Here is a 17,638-nt window from a genome sequence, read left to right as displayed (position 1 = left end):
CAATTAGCGTGACGTGTGACGAGGAGATAAATTTGTAATTTTTAGAAGGTTTTGAAGGTATTTGAATATAACGTGTTATAGACAATGTCAACTTTTTATGAATTGTCACGGAACTGAGGGTTAAATATGAGTGGGAAGGTTTGAATGATGTGAAAATATATGATTGAAGTTAGTTCAAAATTAAATAAAATTAAAATAATAATATAAAAGTGATGTGTTAAAAAAATTGGGTGTTAGAAATAGATTTTTTCCGTCATCCGTTCGACTAAAGTTGCATTTTTCTACTTTTCATGCCGAAAGTAGAGGCGGATACAAGTGAGGAGGAGCGATCGTCATGCCACCAGTCATTTGTGATGGAAACTATTATCTATTTGTGGGCTTTGTTCAAGTCCTACCATGTATGTATTATGGTGCTACAACTAAGGCCAAGAGTGTATCCAAATTTAAATCTAGCCCAAAATCTTACAATATTATCTGATCTCATATTTGTGGCTAACATACTCCTAAAGCCCGGAAGGAAAGTTGTTCGCTTTATTTAGTTATTATTTATTATGAAGCATACAAATAAATATAAAATTAAATTAAATTAAAACTTAAAATAAATATTAATGTTAAAAATAAAGTCTTAAGCTATCTTTTGAATGGAAGAAGCTTAAGACTTTTTATTCTTGTATTTAAAGTAAGTGAGGAGTCGTTCGGAGTTAGGTTCGGTTGTGAGGGGTCGTTCAGAGTTTGGTTCAGTTGTCGGTCTTGTTATCTTGGTTTGTCGTTTTTGTCTTGCTTTTGTTTCTTTTGTTGCATATACTTTGTTTAGACATCACGTTTGTGTTATATGTTTTGTGGTGGTTTAGTATTGTTAGGTTGATGCTCGGTTATAGATAGTTTTAAGCTAGTATGTTCCTTTCTGCGTACGAGCCTCTCCGACTTCAGTTGTATCCTTCTGTTGTTGTTTTCTTTCCGAAAACAACTTCTTGTTATTTAAGTCTTCGTTATTGTCTTCAAAAAAAATCAATAAATAAACAATATCTTGAAAGCGAACTTAGATCATAATAATGTGCCAAATCATACCACGATACTTAAACCATAACCAATGTTGAACTCGTTCTGGTCGTCCAGCAAGTTTCCCACGAGACTTGAAAGGGAATGGCTAGCCCTCATCTAGTATTCAAAGTTTAGCCCTACATTATGTTGTTTCAAGACATTTTTGAGAACAGAATGTTAGTATATATGAGTTGTTCATTTAGTTGTTATATTTGTACTGTATTGTATTTAATTAAAATAGTGAGTTCCAATTTTTATGAAGAAATATGTTATAGTTAAAAGTGTTTAGTCCTAGATAAGTCTAAGTGAAAAAGTACTGACACTTGATTCTGAAAAGTAGTATCTCATGATTGGAAGTGACCTTAAAAAATTGCATTTTGTAATATACTCCACTATTAATACACATAAATACTCAGTATATACATAACCTGTTTCTTATTATTATTATTATTATTATTATTATTATACACAATAAAGTAAATCATTATATTGTGAGTATATAATAAATAAAAATAGATATAAATAATCCAAGTTTATAAAATCTTTGCCTTATGTATGAAAATAAAAGTAAATTATACTCCGTACTACATAAATACAATACACGTGTAGTCGACATAATATATTGTACCTTTCTATAAACTCCGTATCTTTCCAGCCGGCTTCTTTTACCAATAGATAAAACCCAAAAAATCACATATTTTTATCCGCCTCGCACACCATCATCACTAAACCAAATATGCCGATCACCGGAATCAATAACGGCGATCACATCTTAGTGTTCCCATACCCAGCTCAAGGTCACATGTTATCACTTCTTGATCTCACACATCAATTAGCAATTCGTGGAGTACAAATCACCATCTTAATCACACCTAAAAACTTACCCACTTTAACCCCACTACTTTCCGCCCATCCAACCACCATCACCACCCTTGTCCTCCCTCTACCGCCGCACCCCGGCATTCCTTCCGATATCGAGAATGTCAAAGACTTACCCGGTGGTGGATTTAGAGCCATGATGGTTGCTTTAGGTGATCTCTATAACCCTATTAAAAATTGGTTTCAAAACCATCACAATCCGCCAGTTGCGATTGTTTCAGACTTCTTTTTGGGCTGGACCCACCGGCTTGCGGTTGAGCTCGGTGTTCGCCGGTATTGTTTTTCGCCGTCCGGCGCGTTGGCTCTTTCGATTATATTTTATATGTGGAGATACCAGCCTAAAAGAGTTGATACACAAAATGAAAATGAAGTGATAAAGTTTACCAAAATTCCAAATTTACCAGAATACCCTTGGTGGCAATTGTCTCCGATTTATCGAAGTTATTCAGAAGGAGATGAGACTTCTGTTTTTATTAAAGACGGGTTTTTAGATGATATAGCAAGTTGGGGAGTCGTTATTAACTCGTTTACCGAGTTGGAAGGAGTTTATGTTGAGTATTTGAAAATGGAATTGGGTCATGATCGCGTGTTTGCGGTTGGGCCGTTACTCCCTCCTGATAGTAAAATCACAGAGAGAGGTGGGCCCAGCTCAAACGACGTGTTATCATGGCTTGACACGTGTGATGATCACACGGTTGTGTATGTTTGTTTTGGAAGTCAACTAGTGTTGACCAATAAACAAATGGAAGCGATTGCATTCGGGTTGGAAAAAAGTGGGGTCAGGTTCGTATGGTCAGTAAAGGAGCCGACTACAGGACACGTGGCAGGAAATTATGGTAAAATTCCAAGTGGGTTTGAAGATCGTGTGGTTGGAAGGGGTGTTGTTATCAAAGGGTGGGCTCCACAAGTGGCGATATTAAATCACCACTCAGTGGGTGCGTTTCTGACTCATTGTGGGTGGAACTCGGTTATGGAAGCAGTAGTGGCGGATGTATTGTTGCTGACGTGGCCGATGAGTGCTGACCAATACTCGAATGCAACGTTGTTGCACGAGTTAAAAGTGGGAATGAAAGCGTGTGAGGGAGCGGAGACAATTCCTGACTCGAACGAGTTAGCCGAGTTGTTTAGGAAATCAGTGAGTGAAGATACACGAGTTGAAAGAGAACGAGCAAAAGAATTTGCGAAGGTGGCTAAAGAAGCGGTTGGTGAAAATGGGAGTTCAATAGGAGAATTGGATAGGTTAGTGGCTAATTTTTCACTTGAAAAAAGTTGTTGAAATGATAACCGAAACTCAATGAAGTTGTACTTATTATTGTCTCCATGTCAAAGTCAATATTTATCTTAATGGTGATGGGTTTCATTTTCTTAAGATCATTAATTTACATTAACTTTACGTTAAATTGTACTTCATATTCATGTTTTGAGTAGATTTGTTCGCTATAAGTTACCTCAACAACTGTTCACATATAGTGCAATACTGACTTCGTCATAAATTGCACACAAGATACATTAAGGAAAGATTTGGTGTACCAATAGGGTACCAATTGCACTATTCATGAGGAATTACTAGAGAATAGAATGATTGTACATATCCCAGTGATTGAAGAATGTATAAGTTTGAAAGAGAATGGTAATGTAGCTTTATCTTCATTTGATAAAGGGGGTCTTAATATCGGAAGCTTGAAAGCATTCAATCTTGCGCTCATCCAAAAGTGACGGTGGAGGTATTATAATTCTAATGGTGATTTTTGGTCTCGAGTGATTAAGGGGATTCATGGTAAGGTGTTTGAAAAATGCAGCTTCTGTGGTGTATGGAACGACTTGGTGAAGGCATGTATGATGACCATAAGTGAAGGGTTAATTCCTTCAAATGCCATGCGATTAGTGGTGGGAAACGAGTATAAAGTGCGGTTTTGGCTTGATCATTGGATCGCGAATGCTCCCTTGGCTTCACGATACAATAGATTATTTCATCTGGAATCAAATAAAGAGGTGTGGGTGGCGGATAGATTGGTGAACGAGGAATGGAAAACGAGATCCGATTGGTATTAGAAATGAGGGGTCTCTATCTTTGTTACTTGCGGAAATCCAGAATCTTCATTTACAAAATCGAGATGATTGTTATCAATGGTTTCTGGCTTCAGACAGAGTGTTCTCGGTTTCGTGCTGCAAGGGAGAATATCAATAAAGTATTGCTCCTCACAACTACTCCGACTACAATTTGGTACAAAATTTTACCTCAAAAAGTAAATGTCTTTTTGTGACGTCTTAGATTGGACAAGCTTCCTCACCGGTTCTACTTATCTCTAAAAGATATCCACATGGACTCAATCTCGTGCCCCATGTGCAACTACGAATTGGAAGACTTAGGAACATGTATTTTTTGAATGTCCGATGTCGTCTGAATTGTTGTTAAATTTATTAACAATCAAACTTATTTTTGATATGTTTATATTATTTTGCCTTATTTGTGGTGTTTTCTAGTAGTTTATGCAGGTTTCAACATTCTTATGATTCTCAAGGGACCAGTTTTGACATTATCAAAAGTAGATGGGCTGATGAGGTTGTGCAAAGAAGATTCAAGGATCTTTCTGCTATTTTCTACACTATAAAAGAGAAAGAGATTTAGGGTTCCTGCAGTTTTTATGCATTCATTCATCTGCTTCTTTATTTCTCTCAAAAAGAAAACCCTAGTTCATATTTTGTGAAAGAATCAGTTCTTGTGATTCTTCTGTTTCAGTTTCATTATTATCAGTCTTAGATTGTGCATTCTAAATCTCAAACATCTTGAGATTTACTTTTGATTTGTTCTCTGATTAAGGATTGTGTAATTTTGGCTATTAGTTGAAATTTTCTGAAGTCTACTGTATTCTGTTTATCAATTTTGACATGGTATCAGAGCAACGGTGATCGGTGCAACGGTGATCGGAGTTGTGATTGTTGATTCTGGTTCAAAATTAGGGTTTCGTTCAGATTTGGGGTTTTCAATCAATTGATTCTCTCTTTGGCGTTCTATTGGGTTTGTCAAAGTCTGTGGGTATTGTTTGATCTTCGGTTGTGAAGGTCTGGTGTTTTTTTCTCTAATTTCTTTGAAGAAATTAGGGCTAGGGTTTCAAGTTGATCTTTCTCAGATCTGCTTGAGTTTCTTTAAGATCTTGATTAAGGATTACAACATTGTGCCCAACTCTTGATCTCAACCCCTTGAGGTTGATGAAAACCTGATCAAGCACAGTTAAGTTGTGGTTCTTATTTTTGGATCTTGGTTGTTCTGTGCTTCCGCTAGTATTGATACTTGTCTTCTGCAGAAATTTCATCTGGTTGATTTTCAAAGGGGAGTCTCGAATTTATTCGTGTTATTCTTTGTGTGATTATTTGTTTTCTTCTATGAATTTTTATCTTGTCTTACTGTTATTTGTTTTCTGGTTGATTAATTGTGTGTTTTTATTTCTTTGCTTTCATTATGGGTGATGAAACTGCACTTACTCTTATTAATAAACTTGATTTTAGTGATCCACTTTATTTGCATCCTAGTGATACTACTGGTACACCACTTGTTTCTATCAAGTTAAAAGGGACTGAAAATTATAATATCTGGAGTAGATCTGTTTTGCTTGCTTTAGGTACTAAAAATAAAGTTGGATTTATTGATGGTACTTGTATAAAAAACACTACAGATGATGTTCTTGCTAGACAGTGGGATAGGTGTAATTCTGTTGTGTTAACATGGTTACTTGGATCTTTAAGTGAAGAATTGTATTCTGGTTCTATTTTTTCTGTTGATGCTGCTACTGTATGGAAGGATTTAAAAGATACTTATGATAAAATAGATGGATCTGTTATCTTTAATCTGTATCAAAATATAAATACTGTTAAACAGGGTAATAGTACATTAGCTGAATACTATCATAAGTTGAGTTCTTTGTGGGTACAGTATGATGCCATGATTAAATTGACTAAATGCACATGTGATGCTGCTCAATCAAATCAAACTCATAATAATATGTTAAGATTAATGCAGTTTCTTATGGGTTTAAATGACTGTTATATGGCTGTTAGAAGTAATTTACTTCTTAGAGATCCTTTACCTGATGTTAAAACTGCTTATTCTGTGATTTCTAGAGAAGAGTCTCATAGAAGTGCTATTAATGGTGAATCTAGTAAACTTCAGAATTCTGTGTTTTTATCTCAATCTGACACTAATAGTACTGTTGTTAACTATAGTAACACTAATAGAAATAGTAATTTTAACAGAGGAAATGCAGGCACAAATACTTTTAATAGAAATGTCAACTCAAACTTAAAATGTACTAAGTGTAATAGAGTTGGTCATACAATTGATAGGTGTTTTGAAGTGGTGGGCTACCCATCAAATTGGAAGAGAAAACCTTTTGTTAATAAGTTTAATAATAATAATAAAAGTGTTACTAACAACAATGCTGTTAGTAGTAATTCTGATGTTTCAGGTTCAAGCAATATGAATCTTACAAATGATCAAATGATGAGACTCTTATCTCTAATAAATGAAAAGAATTCTGTGAATGAAATTGCTAATGATAATATGGCAGGTACTGTTTTTAATGGAAGTAAGAAGTTTAATGAAAACTTTAGTACATTTTTTAATGCAAATGGTTGTTTAAAAAGTAACAGAAGCAAAAGTTGGATTGTTGATTCTGGTGCAAATCAACATATGACTGATTCTATTCAAGGTTTAACTAATGTTTTTAATGTAACTCATTTAAATCTTACTGTTGGACACCCTAATGGTACAAAAGCTCTTATTAGAAAAATTGGCGATTTAAACTTAACCAAAAATATTGTTTTGCACAATGTGTTAGTTATACCTGAATATTGTGTAAATCTGCTTTCTGTGTATAAACTTTCTAAGGATAATGATTTATTTGTTGGTTTTGATAAGTCTAAGTGTTACATTCAGGACTTGAAGCTAGGGACAATTGTAGGGACTGGTGATATGTGTGGTGGTCTCTATGTATTTGATGTAAGCAATTATGTGTGTATGAATGTTTGTTTTTCTGAAAATAAAAGTTATACATCTAAACAATTATGGCATTCTAGACTAGGGCATCCTTCTGATCATGTTCTAGATGTTTTGAAAAATAAAATTGCTATAACTAATTATGATAAAAAGTTAATTGAATCCTGTGATATTTGTCATAAGGCAAAGCAAACAAGGGATCCTTTCCCTCTTAGTGATCATAAAACTACAAGTCTAGGTGAATTGGTTCATCTAGATTTATGGGGACCTTTCAAAGTTCAAAGTAGAGATGGATTTAAATATTTTTTAACTGTGGTTGATGATTTTTCTAGATGTGTTTGGATATATCTAATCAAACATAAAGATGAAGTTATTCATCAAATTAAAAGTTTTGTTTCTTTCTTAGAAACACAATTCTCTAAACATGTTAAAACCTTCAGGTCTGATAATGGATCTGAATTTTTGAATAATCAAACTAATGAGTTTTTGAATTCCAAAGGAATTTTACATCAAACATCATGTGTTTACACTCCTCAACAGAATGGTATTGTTGAAAGGAAACATAGACATTTGCTTAATGTTGCAAGAGCTCTTATGTTTCAGGGGGGGATACCTCTTAATATGTGGAGTGATTGTGTTCTAACTGCATGTTACTTAATTAACAGGACTCCTTCATCTGTGCTCTCTGGTCTGTCTCCTTATGAAGTTATTTTTAAGAAAACTCCTAGTCTCTCTCATTTAAGAGTTTTTGGTTGTCTTTGTTATGATGTTGATTTAAAACCTAAACATAAATTTAGTAGCAGGTCTGTGCAGTGTGTTTTTATTGGCCATTCAAATCAAAAAAAGGGTTATAAACTTTTTAATCTTGAAAATAAGAGTGTGTTGTTTTCTAGAGATGTTAAGTTTTATGAAACTGTGTTTCCTTTTAAAAATAAAAAGTTTTCTGATAATTGTGATAGTAGTAGTGATTTGAATCAAATTAATTTTTTTGATGGTGTTTTAAGTCAATCAAATTCTCTAAGTCCCAATGATGAGGAGAGAGACATCAGTGATGGTGAGGGTAATAGTGGTACTTGTCCTTTAAGAGATGAGTGTCCTACTGATGGTAATGCTAGTGACACTTGTCCTTCAAGTGATAAGTGCCCTATGGCAACACCTTTGGACAATTCTATATCTCCTGAGGGCACAAATCATTCTGAACCTGTTGTTGAACAAAACTTAAGGAGATCAACCAGAGAGACTAATATTCCTAAAAAATTTGATGATTATGTCATTGAAGGAAAAGTTAAATATAGAGTTGAAAGAGTTGTGAATTATTCTATGCTTAATTCTGATAATTGGTGTTTTATGTCTAACTTGAATAAATCTATTGAACCTAAGACTTATAAACAGGATGCATGTGATCAAAATTGGATAGATGCTATGAATCTTGAAATGGCTGCTTTAAACAGAAATAATACTTGGGAAATTACTGAATTACCTCCTGATAGAATACCTATAGGTAATAAACGGGTTTATAGAATCAAAAATAAGTCTAATGGTGAAATAGAAAGATATAAAGCTAGACTTGTGGCTAAAGGGTATAGTCAACAAGAAGGTATTGACTATGAAGAAACTTTTTCACTTGTTGTAAAACATGCTACTATTAGATGCATTGTTACTCTTGCTGTTAATAATAATTGGCCCATGTTTCAATTAGATGTTAATAATGCATTTTTATATGGTGATTTATATGAAGAAGTTTACATGACATTGCCTGAAGGATATTTTTCTGAAAATGATAATAGAGTATGTAAACTTAACAAATCTCTTTATGGACTTAAACAAGCTCCTAGGCAATGGAATGAAAAGTTAAACTCTGCTCTTGTTGAACATGGTTTTAAACAAAGTACATGTGATTACTCATTGTATGTTAAGTCATCTGATAATGTGTTTATTGCTATCTTGGTATATGTTGATGACATTGTTGTTACTGGTAATAATCTGAATGAAATTGAGAAATTTAAATTGTTCTTGAAGTCAAAGTTTCAAATAAAAGACCTTGGTAGATTAAAATACTTTCTTGGAATTGAAATTTTAAACAATGAAAAAGGTATTTGTATGAATCAAAGAAAATACTGTCTTGATCTACTTAGTGATTATGGAATGCTTGGTTGTAAACCTGCAAATACTCCTATTGAATCAAATCTTTGTGTTGCTTGTGATCCAAGTGAAAAAGATCCTTTGTTATCTAACATTACTGAGTATCAGAAATTAATTGGTAAATTAATCTATCTTACCCTTACTAGACCTGATATTTCTTATGATGTACAAGTTCTTAGTCAATTCATGCATGCTCCATTACAATCTCATTTGAATTTAGCTTTTAGAGTGCTTAGATATCTTAAATGTGCTCCTGGAAAAGGAATTCAGTTTGTTAAAGGTAATGATCTTGATGTTTATGCTTACTGTGATGCTGATTGGGGTAAGTGCAAAGTTATGAGAAAGTCTGTTTCTGGATACTTAGTCTATTTTTGTGGATCTTTAATATCTTGGAAAAGTAAAAAACAAGATATTGTTGCTAGGTCCTCCGCTGAAGCAGAATATAGGGCTATGGCAGCAGCAGCTTGTGAAATTGTTTGGTTAAAAAATTTACTTCAAGAGTTGAATTTTAATCTTAAACTGCCTATTAACTTATTCTGTGATAATAATTCAGCAATTCAAATTGCTGCAAATCCTGTTTTTCATGAAAGAACCAAACATTTTGAAAGGACCCGTCCTAATCCACCTGGACAAAATCTTCAACAGTTGGTCCCATTGCGATGATCGACTCCAAATAATGCCTTTAAAATGAGCAAATGCACAGCAGAAAGTTTCTTTCATACCTGAGAATAAACATGCTTTCAAGTGTCAACCAAAAGGTTGGTGAGTTCATAAGTTTATCATAAAACAATAAAATTCATCATTTTGATAGACCACAAGATTTAAATGCTGCATGGTACAAATGGGCCCGAATCCTACACCCACCTGTAATGCACATGCAATATATTTTAAATACAGTACACCTTTCTCGTGTACGCAACCATTTTTCATAAATCTTAGTAACCGTACACATATCTTGTGCACAAAAATAACATACACATAACCTGTGTATAAAATCATTCTCTCGATACATAACATTCATATCAACTGGTGGCAATTATCATGTCCACATAATTCAATGGTGGCAATTATCATGTCCACATAATTCAATGGTGGCAATTATCATGTCCACATAATTCAATAATAATCCGCAGAACTTCTGTCTGCATAATAATTCATTCGAGGAATGTTTTGCTTGTGTCTATCTCGTCAAACATTTATAAAAGCATTTCTTGTATTCGCAGTTCAAAATATATTTTAAAAGCATTTAAATAAGCAGTTGTAAAATCAGCGCATGTATTCTCAGTCCCAAAAATGTAAAGAGTAAAAGGGATCAAATGAACTCACCATACTGTATTTTGTAGTAAAAATACATATGACGTCATTTAACAAGTGTAGGGTTGACCTCGGATTCACGAACCTTAGGAGTATTAAAAAGAAATAAGCTGCCCGAGACAGGACTCGAACTCGCGACCTCCCATTCACCCTAAACATGCCTAACCATTGATCTGTGTCCATTTTTCTTATTATATTCATACTTATTTTTATTTACCCGTAGTTAATCTGTTTCTTCTTCATTAACATAATCATCATAATACATCACAATCCTTATATCATCATTAACCAACACGTTACTGTATCATTACAGTAACATGATCATCATCATCATTCTTCATTAATCATCTTAAATCCTCGTCATCTCTTTCGTCATTCATCTCGTGGATCACCATTATCATCATCAATCATAATCATCATTCTTTGTCACATATTCCTTTCATTATCTAACCACCATTGTGTTATTATTTTATGTATCATTATTATTAGCTCATTATTCATTATCATCGTCTTCATTACTCGTCATCATCAAGCTCACATATCATCGTCAACATCGCATATTATTAACATAAGATCATGTACCATCGACTTTATCTTCATCCTTGAGCAATACCATCATCATGATAAATCAACATCAATCATGTATCTTCAAGCTTTGTCCACATCAGGGAGTACCATATTTATTCACCGTTTAACATAAAACTTATGACATGGATGGCCTAACATAAATTCTAGTGGCCTGCCGCCCAACAAAATGAAATCTTGGGTTCTTGGCCCATTACCATGTACATGTCCCAAGTAAATGTTTAATATTATAACCATTATTAATCCTTACCGATTTTCTTTTAAATTGTAAGCCTTCGGTGACTAGGTAGTGGGGAAAGGGTCCATGTTGTTGCACTTGGGATTCGATACAATGGCTGTCCCTTTCTTTTTAACTTTATTAAAGTATCATCACACTACATAAATGTCATGATAGTGGACAAGAGAAGAAAAAAAATGAATTGTTTTTCCTCATCTATCTTATTCTCATTCCTTTAAGCTAAACAATAGCAAGTGGCGGTTTTAATAGCAGAGAACGAGTAGCAAAGAAAAAAAATATATACCAGCGATTATAGTGTATTTGAGTGAGGGTTTTGGGAGCTGGAAAAACTGAAAACGTTGGCAGTAGTAGAGCTGCTGTAACAGCAGCCTATTTGCAAGAAATGATGGTGATTCGTGGGGTTTTAATGGTGGTTATTATTTGTTGAAGATGATGGCAATGGTGGCGGTTCTATTGATAGTGAAGGAAATGGTAATCGATGGTGGTGATATTCATGGGTGTTCATCGACAGCAAAACAGTAACCGAAGGTTTGTGGATTTTGTAACTTGATGAATGTGTCGATCGATGGTGTTGCAACACGAAACAGGAACAAATCGAAAATGATGGTTTTGGTTTGGTCCTTGTTTGAACAAGAAGTGGGTTAGTAGTAGCTTAGGTGGTTTGTGTGATGGTTACTATGGTGAGTACCGAATAACAAGAACATGATGGTGTTCGAGTGGTGATTGTTCTCAGACAGAAACAATAACAGTCGTGATGATGGTGCTTGAACATGAAAGTGATGGTGATGATGGTTTGGTTCAAGCAACAAGCAACGTATCTGCAGCAAAGAAGTACGAGGTGGTGATGCTTCCGTATGATTGTTGTGTTTGTGATCGGAACATAAAACAAAAGGAAATGGACAACACAAACAGTGATCGGTTTGCATAACTAAGATGAGGGTGATGGTAGTTAATGTGGTCGAAGGTCGAAATGGCTTGAGGTTGTATCGAATAAGATAGTGTTTGAAGAAGGTGTTTGTGACTATCCTCAACATTAGTATGCAGTGTATATATATATATATATATATATATATATATATATATATATATAACTATGTGTATATGTATTATATGTATTTAATTCGTAATGTACCAAAACAAGCATAGTGTCAATCATAATATTAAATAACAAAGGTGATCAATTAGTAGCAGTGGAAAGTTGGTGATTCTTGGCTTGATTAAAAACAGAAAGAAAGTGTGATTGAAGAAAGGTGGCTTTATCATTTGTGTGCATGATTCATATGTATATGTATATCTATAATAAGAAAGAGATAATGGGTTCCTGGATATTTTTGGATTTGACAAAAACGTTAGCCATCAATTTCAAGTGGGGTTTGTGCTTCCAATTTCACACTACGATACAGATGTACATATAGTGTAATTTAATGATTTAAGATATCACAAGATTTGATCGAGAGTTTGTTTGTATTGTTGAATAGGGTCGACAACATATTACTTGTGGGGAAGATCAAGGAAAAATAAGAAAAGATTAAAGATGATTGAGATATGAAACAGAAAATCATACGTTTATAAATCTGTTCTCATATATTGTATTTAATATTAATGATTAATAAATATTCAATAATAATCATAATGTTAATATTACTAATAATAATAATAATAATAATAATAATAATAATAATAATAATAATAATAATAATAATAATAATAATATTACTAATAATAATAATAATAATAATAATAATAATAATAATAATACTAATATTATATTAATAATAATAATAATAATAATAATATTAATATTAATATAACAAATTACTATTACATATAATTATTTACATAGAATGAAATATCATAAATTATTTTATGTCTTTAATTCTAGCATCTCTATCGCATAAAATTTTATTATTATATTTCACATCTATATACATATCTGTTTAAAATTAATTCTTCGTGAATCGTCGGGAATAGTCAAAGTTAAATTGAATGTATGAAAACAGTTCAAACTTTTTGTGCCTTAACATAACAGACTTTGCTTATCGTGTCGGAAACATATAAAAATTAAGTTTAAATTTGGTCGGAAATTTCTGGGTCGTCACAGTACCTACGCGTTAAAGAAATTTCGTCCCGAAATTTGAGTAAGGTCGTCATGGCTAACAATAAAAATGTTTTCATGACGAATATGAGTTGATAAACAGAGTTGTATCATTATTGAGTAATATAGATAAAACAATTCGATTATTCGAAGAGTACGAATGAAGCTATCACAAAAGAGTGAATTGCAGAAATAAAGTTTCGTCTTAACTTTTAACGTAGTCACATTTGAATTTAGAAAATAAGGTGCGTCTTAACTTTTGACGTTGTCTTGGTTGAATTCCGGAATTCAAGGGGTTTAAAGAAAATCTTCAAAATCTTAAAAGATTTGATTCTTCGGTGAGTAAGGAAATTAAGATCTCTATAATTAAATACGGTGATCTGCCTCGATTACTCTGTCTGATATTTCCATTATAAATTAAACTCTTCCATTCCATTATTCTCACCATTCCTATACTTTCCTTCTTAGTCCATACATCTAAAAGATTGTGAAAATGCTTAATCCAGTTCTAATCCTTGTTATTTTCCTAATTATCATTTCTGTCATCCTTCTTTTCAATCCTCCATCAGAAAATTCTGTCTACTCCTGCTATTACCTTGGGGTGATACTATTGTTAATTATACCGTGTCTTTATATTGCTATCCGTATTAATATCCACGGTTTGTAATCTCCGTGTTGTTATTGGGCTTTATGTTTTCTCTTATATTCTGGAGTTCTTTGCCTTTTTATTATCTTCTTGACTTCTATTAAAGCGAGCAACGGTCCAGAATTCATAGATATGAATTTCGAAATGAACATAGTTAATGTTCTAAGAAAGAAATGGTATTAGCACGATCTTGATTCTTCAATTTACCAAAATATCCGAAAAAGATAGAACTATCAAGAAAATATGTTCTTGATATGTTTATATATATCAGATAAAATGTAAGAGTCGTGTAACATGGCACATGATGACGTTATAATCTGTGAATCATCATGTCCCATTTAGAAACTCAACATGACTTACTGTAATATAATCACATTGATCAAGTGTCATTATATTATACTAACTCATGCTTCAGTTCCGAACACTACTTCAAAATCATTCATAATTTAAACTTGAAGATTTACAGAATATAGAAACTAAACAGTTTCCTTTATGATGTAATACGGATAACGTGAAAAGATAACTGATTTCAGATAAGGATAGTTATGAAAATATCTTCAGAAATATCGAAGATATTTTTGACGATATTTTGAATTTCTAAGATCGAAGGTTGATGAAGAAAATCCTTTCGCAAGGATTCAGAATAAATAAGGAGCAAGATATTCGCTGAATAGTTCGTCAGATACAGAATCATCTGAATTCGTTAAGTACAGGTTTAGTCCTTGTGATTTGTCCACAGTCTCCTTTATGGTTTACTCAATCCGTTTTTTTTTTTCAGTTCCAACTTTTCTGAGCTTTGCCAACATACTATCCTTTATCATCAAACTTCCGATGGTTAAGGTTATTTACGGTTGTCTACAGTTTCTGCTGCTTCATTCAGCTTTTTCAAAACTAAAAAAAAAAACTGATTCGTAAACTGGGTGCTTTTCAGAATTTCAGAATTGAAGATCATAATTCTAGGAGATAGATGTTATATGAATTCACATAACTGTTGCCATAGAAACACTGCGAGATTCTAAATACTGATTGCTGATTCTCAATAATTGGTATGGCAATTTTTTTATTATAAGATGCAGATGAGTTTATGATGGGGTTTCGATAAAAATAATGATTTTTCGGAAAGTTAAAGATCAACAAAAATTGTTGGTAAGTTTACTGCTAATGTTTTGGAATATAATGGTTTCTTGGTAACGATGACGAAAGGTAATCTTATATATTAAAGTTATAATAAGGCTAATCCGAATAAAAGTCGAAGTTGATTTGCTGAAGCTGTGACAAAATTGGCTAATTTGAAGAGGGATTGTAAAGTTATTTTCGGTAATAACGACGCCAAGGGATTATAGATTCGTGTTAAACTTCTATTTAGGTTCTGAGTGTTTTTAAGTGCATAACTATATGCATCAATCTTTTCTTCCGTAGATGAAGTGCGGTTGGTTCATCCTCTCGGTTGAGGTGTTTTCAAGAATCATGAAAGGTTTGAACGCAGATTGTATTCGTCAAGATACAAATGAAGTTTAAGATGAAATCAAGTGGCAAACTTGAAGAAATGTTTAGTTTCATATGTTATAATTAATATTTTAATTCATTTTAATTGTCCAATATTGGTAGTCCACAGTTAATAGTCCACAGTTAGCAATTCAATAATTCATATATAATTTAATATATAATATTTGAATTAATTAATACGTATCGTGACCCGTGTACATGTCTCAGACTCGATCACAACTCAAAGTATATATATTATTGTAGAATCAACCTCAACCCTGTATAGAAAACTCGATCATTACTGCATATAGAGTGTCTATGGTTATTCCAAATAATATATATAGATGCGTCGATATGATATGTCAAAACCTTGTATACATGTCCCGATATTTAAAGTGCTTAAAATAAATACAGAAATTAAATGACGATAAATAAAATTGCGAGAATTAAAATTGTGATAATTAAATTGCGATAAATAAATTGCGATAATTAAAATGTAATACGGAATTAACAGTTAGCTAGGACTTTGTTAGCGTGGATTCTTAATAGAATTTTTCATAGTTAATTCATTTGTTTCTAACAAATTTTATTTTTCTCAAATGTTTTCTTCATTATGCCACTTGTTGGATTCTGATAAATCAAAATCCAAATATGAAATTGGATGAATATGGTTATTCTGTGGTGAACGGATTTGTATATCTGTGGATGTAAGTCGGATAGTACATGATTGTGGAATAAGATTGGAAGAATGTACCGTGTAACTTATCAATGTGAAATCTAAATATTCCTCGGGTATTACCTACCCGTTAAAATATTTTCACCGTTAACAGTTTGTACAAAAGAATTTTTAATTAAAATCTTTATGAAAACATATATACATATATATTTTCTTCAGATGTAATCATGGATTTAATGAGTTAATATAATATTAAACTCATTTAGTTTTAGGTTGAAACTAGAATAAATAATCTCTAAAACTTTAGAGATTACATATTCGCCATGTCGAACGAAGATAAATGAGGTAGAACGATACGTAGAACGAATATCATACTCGAAGTACAGATAGTGATATTGAAGCATGGATTATTGATGGTACTGGTGTTGTTATTGATGGTACTGTTGGTGCCAGTGATGTTGCTGAAGCTGGTATCTTTTGCACCATATTCTCCGAATTGATTATTCGAGCGCGAAGTTCGTTGACTTATTACTCCAGGATGATTGTCGGTCGGAACGAGCGGATGAATAAGGTTCAGAATTGTGGATAGAATATAATCTTGTCGAGTTACCCTAGAAATGAGACTGAAAAATGGTGTCTCGAACAGGTTCGCCGGTAAACGTTTCAGGTTCATTGTCAAGAGGTGAATTCGGTTGGTGGAAGGGATTGCCTTCTGCACGTTTCTATTAATTAAGTCGACTACGAACACATCAGATGAATTGATGATGGCCAATTAGTTGATCCATTCCGGTTATACTGCTTTCAGAACTAAAGTGTGTTTCCATATCGGAATAACTGTCGGAATAACTATCGGAATAGCAATCGAAATCTGAGGGACTCGAACTGGTTGAGAAATTCATCTCATACGATCAGATGAAGGATTTTCGATAAGAAATAGATTATAGGATGTAGATTAGTACCCTGCAATACATAATTTACATATGCATATATAATACTAAAATCCCATAAGTTACGGAGGAATCTACGGAAGTTGTCAGGCAAAGTTACAGTAACAGATACGCTAAGATATGAATCTTGTCTATACACTATTCATGCAATTAATGCAGCAAGACATGTCTAGGCTAAGAATGATATGCAGGCAAATTCTTAAGGATGATAAGCAGATGATTTCCGACTAGAAATGATAAGCGAAACTTTTGACATGCAGACACGGTCGAAGTCCAGACTCACTAATGCATCTAAACAACTATCAGTTATACATACTAATGCAAGACCTGGTTCGCTAAGACCATAGCACTAATACCAACTGAAAGGACCCGTCCTAATCCACCTGGACGAAATCTTCAACAGTTGGTCCCATTGCGATGATCGACTCCAAATAATGCCTTTAAAATGAGCAAATGCACAGCGGAAAGTTTCTTTCATACCTGAGAATAAACATGCTTTCAAGTGTCAACCAAAAGGTTGGTGAGTTCATAAGTTTATCATAAAACAATAAAATTCATCATTTTGATAGACCACAAGATTTAAATGCTGCATGGTAC

The 17,638-nt window shown here is 33.1% G+C and overlaps 1 protein-coding gene across 1 annotated transcript; it reads left to right on the top strand.

Moving 5' to 3' along the window:
• Positions 1-1,666: 1,666 nt before the first annotated feature.
• LOC139839390 (UDP-glycosyltransferase 89B2-like) lies at positions 1,667-3,265 on the top strand. Its single transcript, XM_071829453.1, has one exon. The coding sequence runs from the start codon at positions 1,778-1,780 to the stop codon at positions 3,194-3,196; it is 1,419 nt and encodes a 472-aa protein (XP_071685554.1). The 5' UTR covers positions 1,667-1,777; the 3' UTR covers positions 3,197-3,265.
• Positions 3,266-17,638: the final 14,373 nt, after the last annotated feature.

Source organism: Rutidosis leptorrhynchoides, chromosome 4 (assembly GCF_046630445.1).
Source record: "Rutidosis leptorrhynchoides isolate AG116_Rl617_1_P2 chromosome 4, CSIRO_AGI_Rlap_v1, whole genome shotgun sequence".
Classification (NCBI taxonomy): domain Eukaryota; kingdom Viridiplantae; phylum Streptophyta; class Magnoliopsida; order Asterales; family Asteraceae; genus Rutidosis; species Rutidosis leptorrhynchoides.
This window is presented reverse-complemented; position numbering and strand designations above follow the sequence as displayed.

What these genes read in the sequence shown, in the direction of transcription:
- LOC139839390 (XM_071829453.1), top strand. Translation starts at nt 1,778, where the DNA reads ATGCCGATCACCGGAATCAATAACGGCGATCACATCTTAGTGTTCCCA.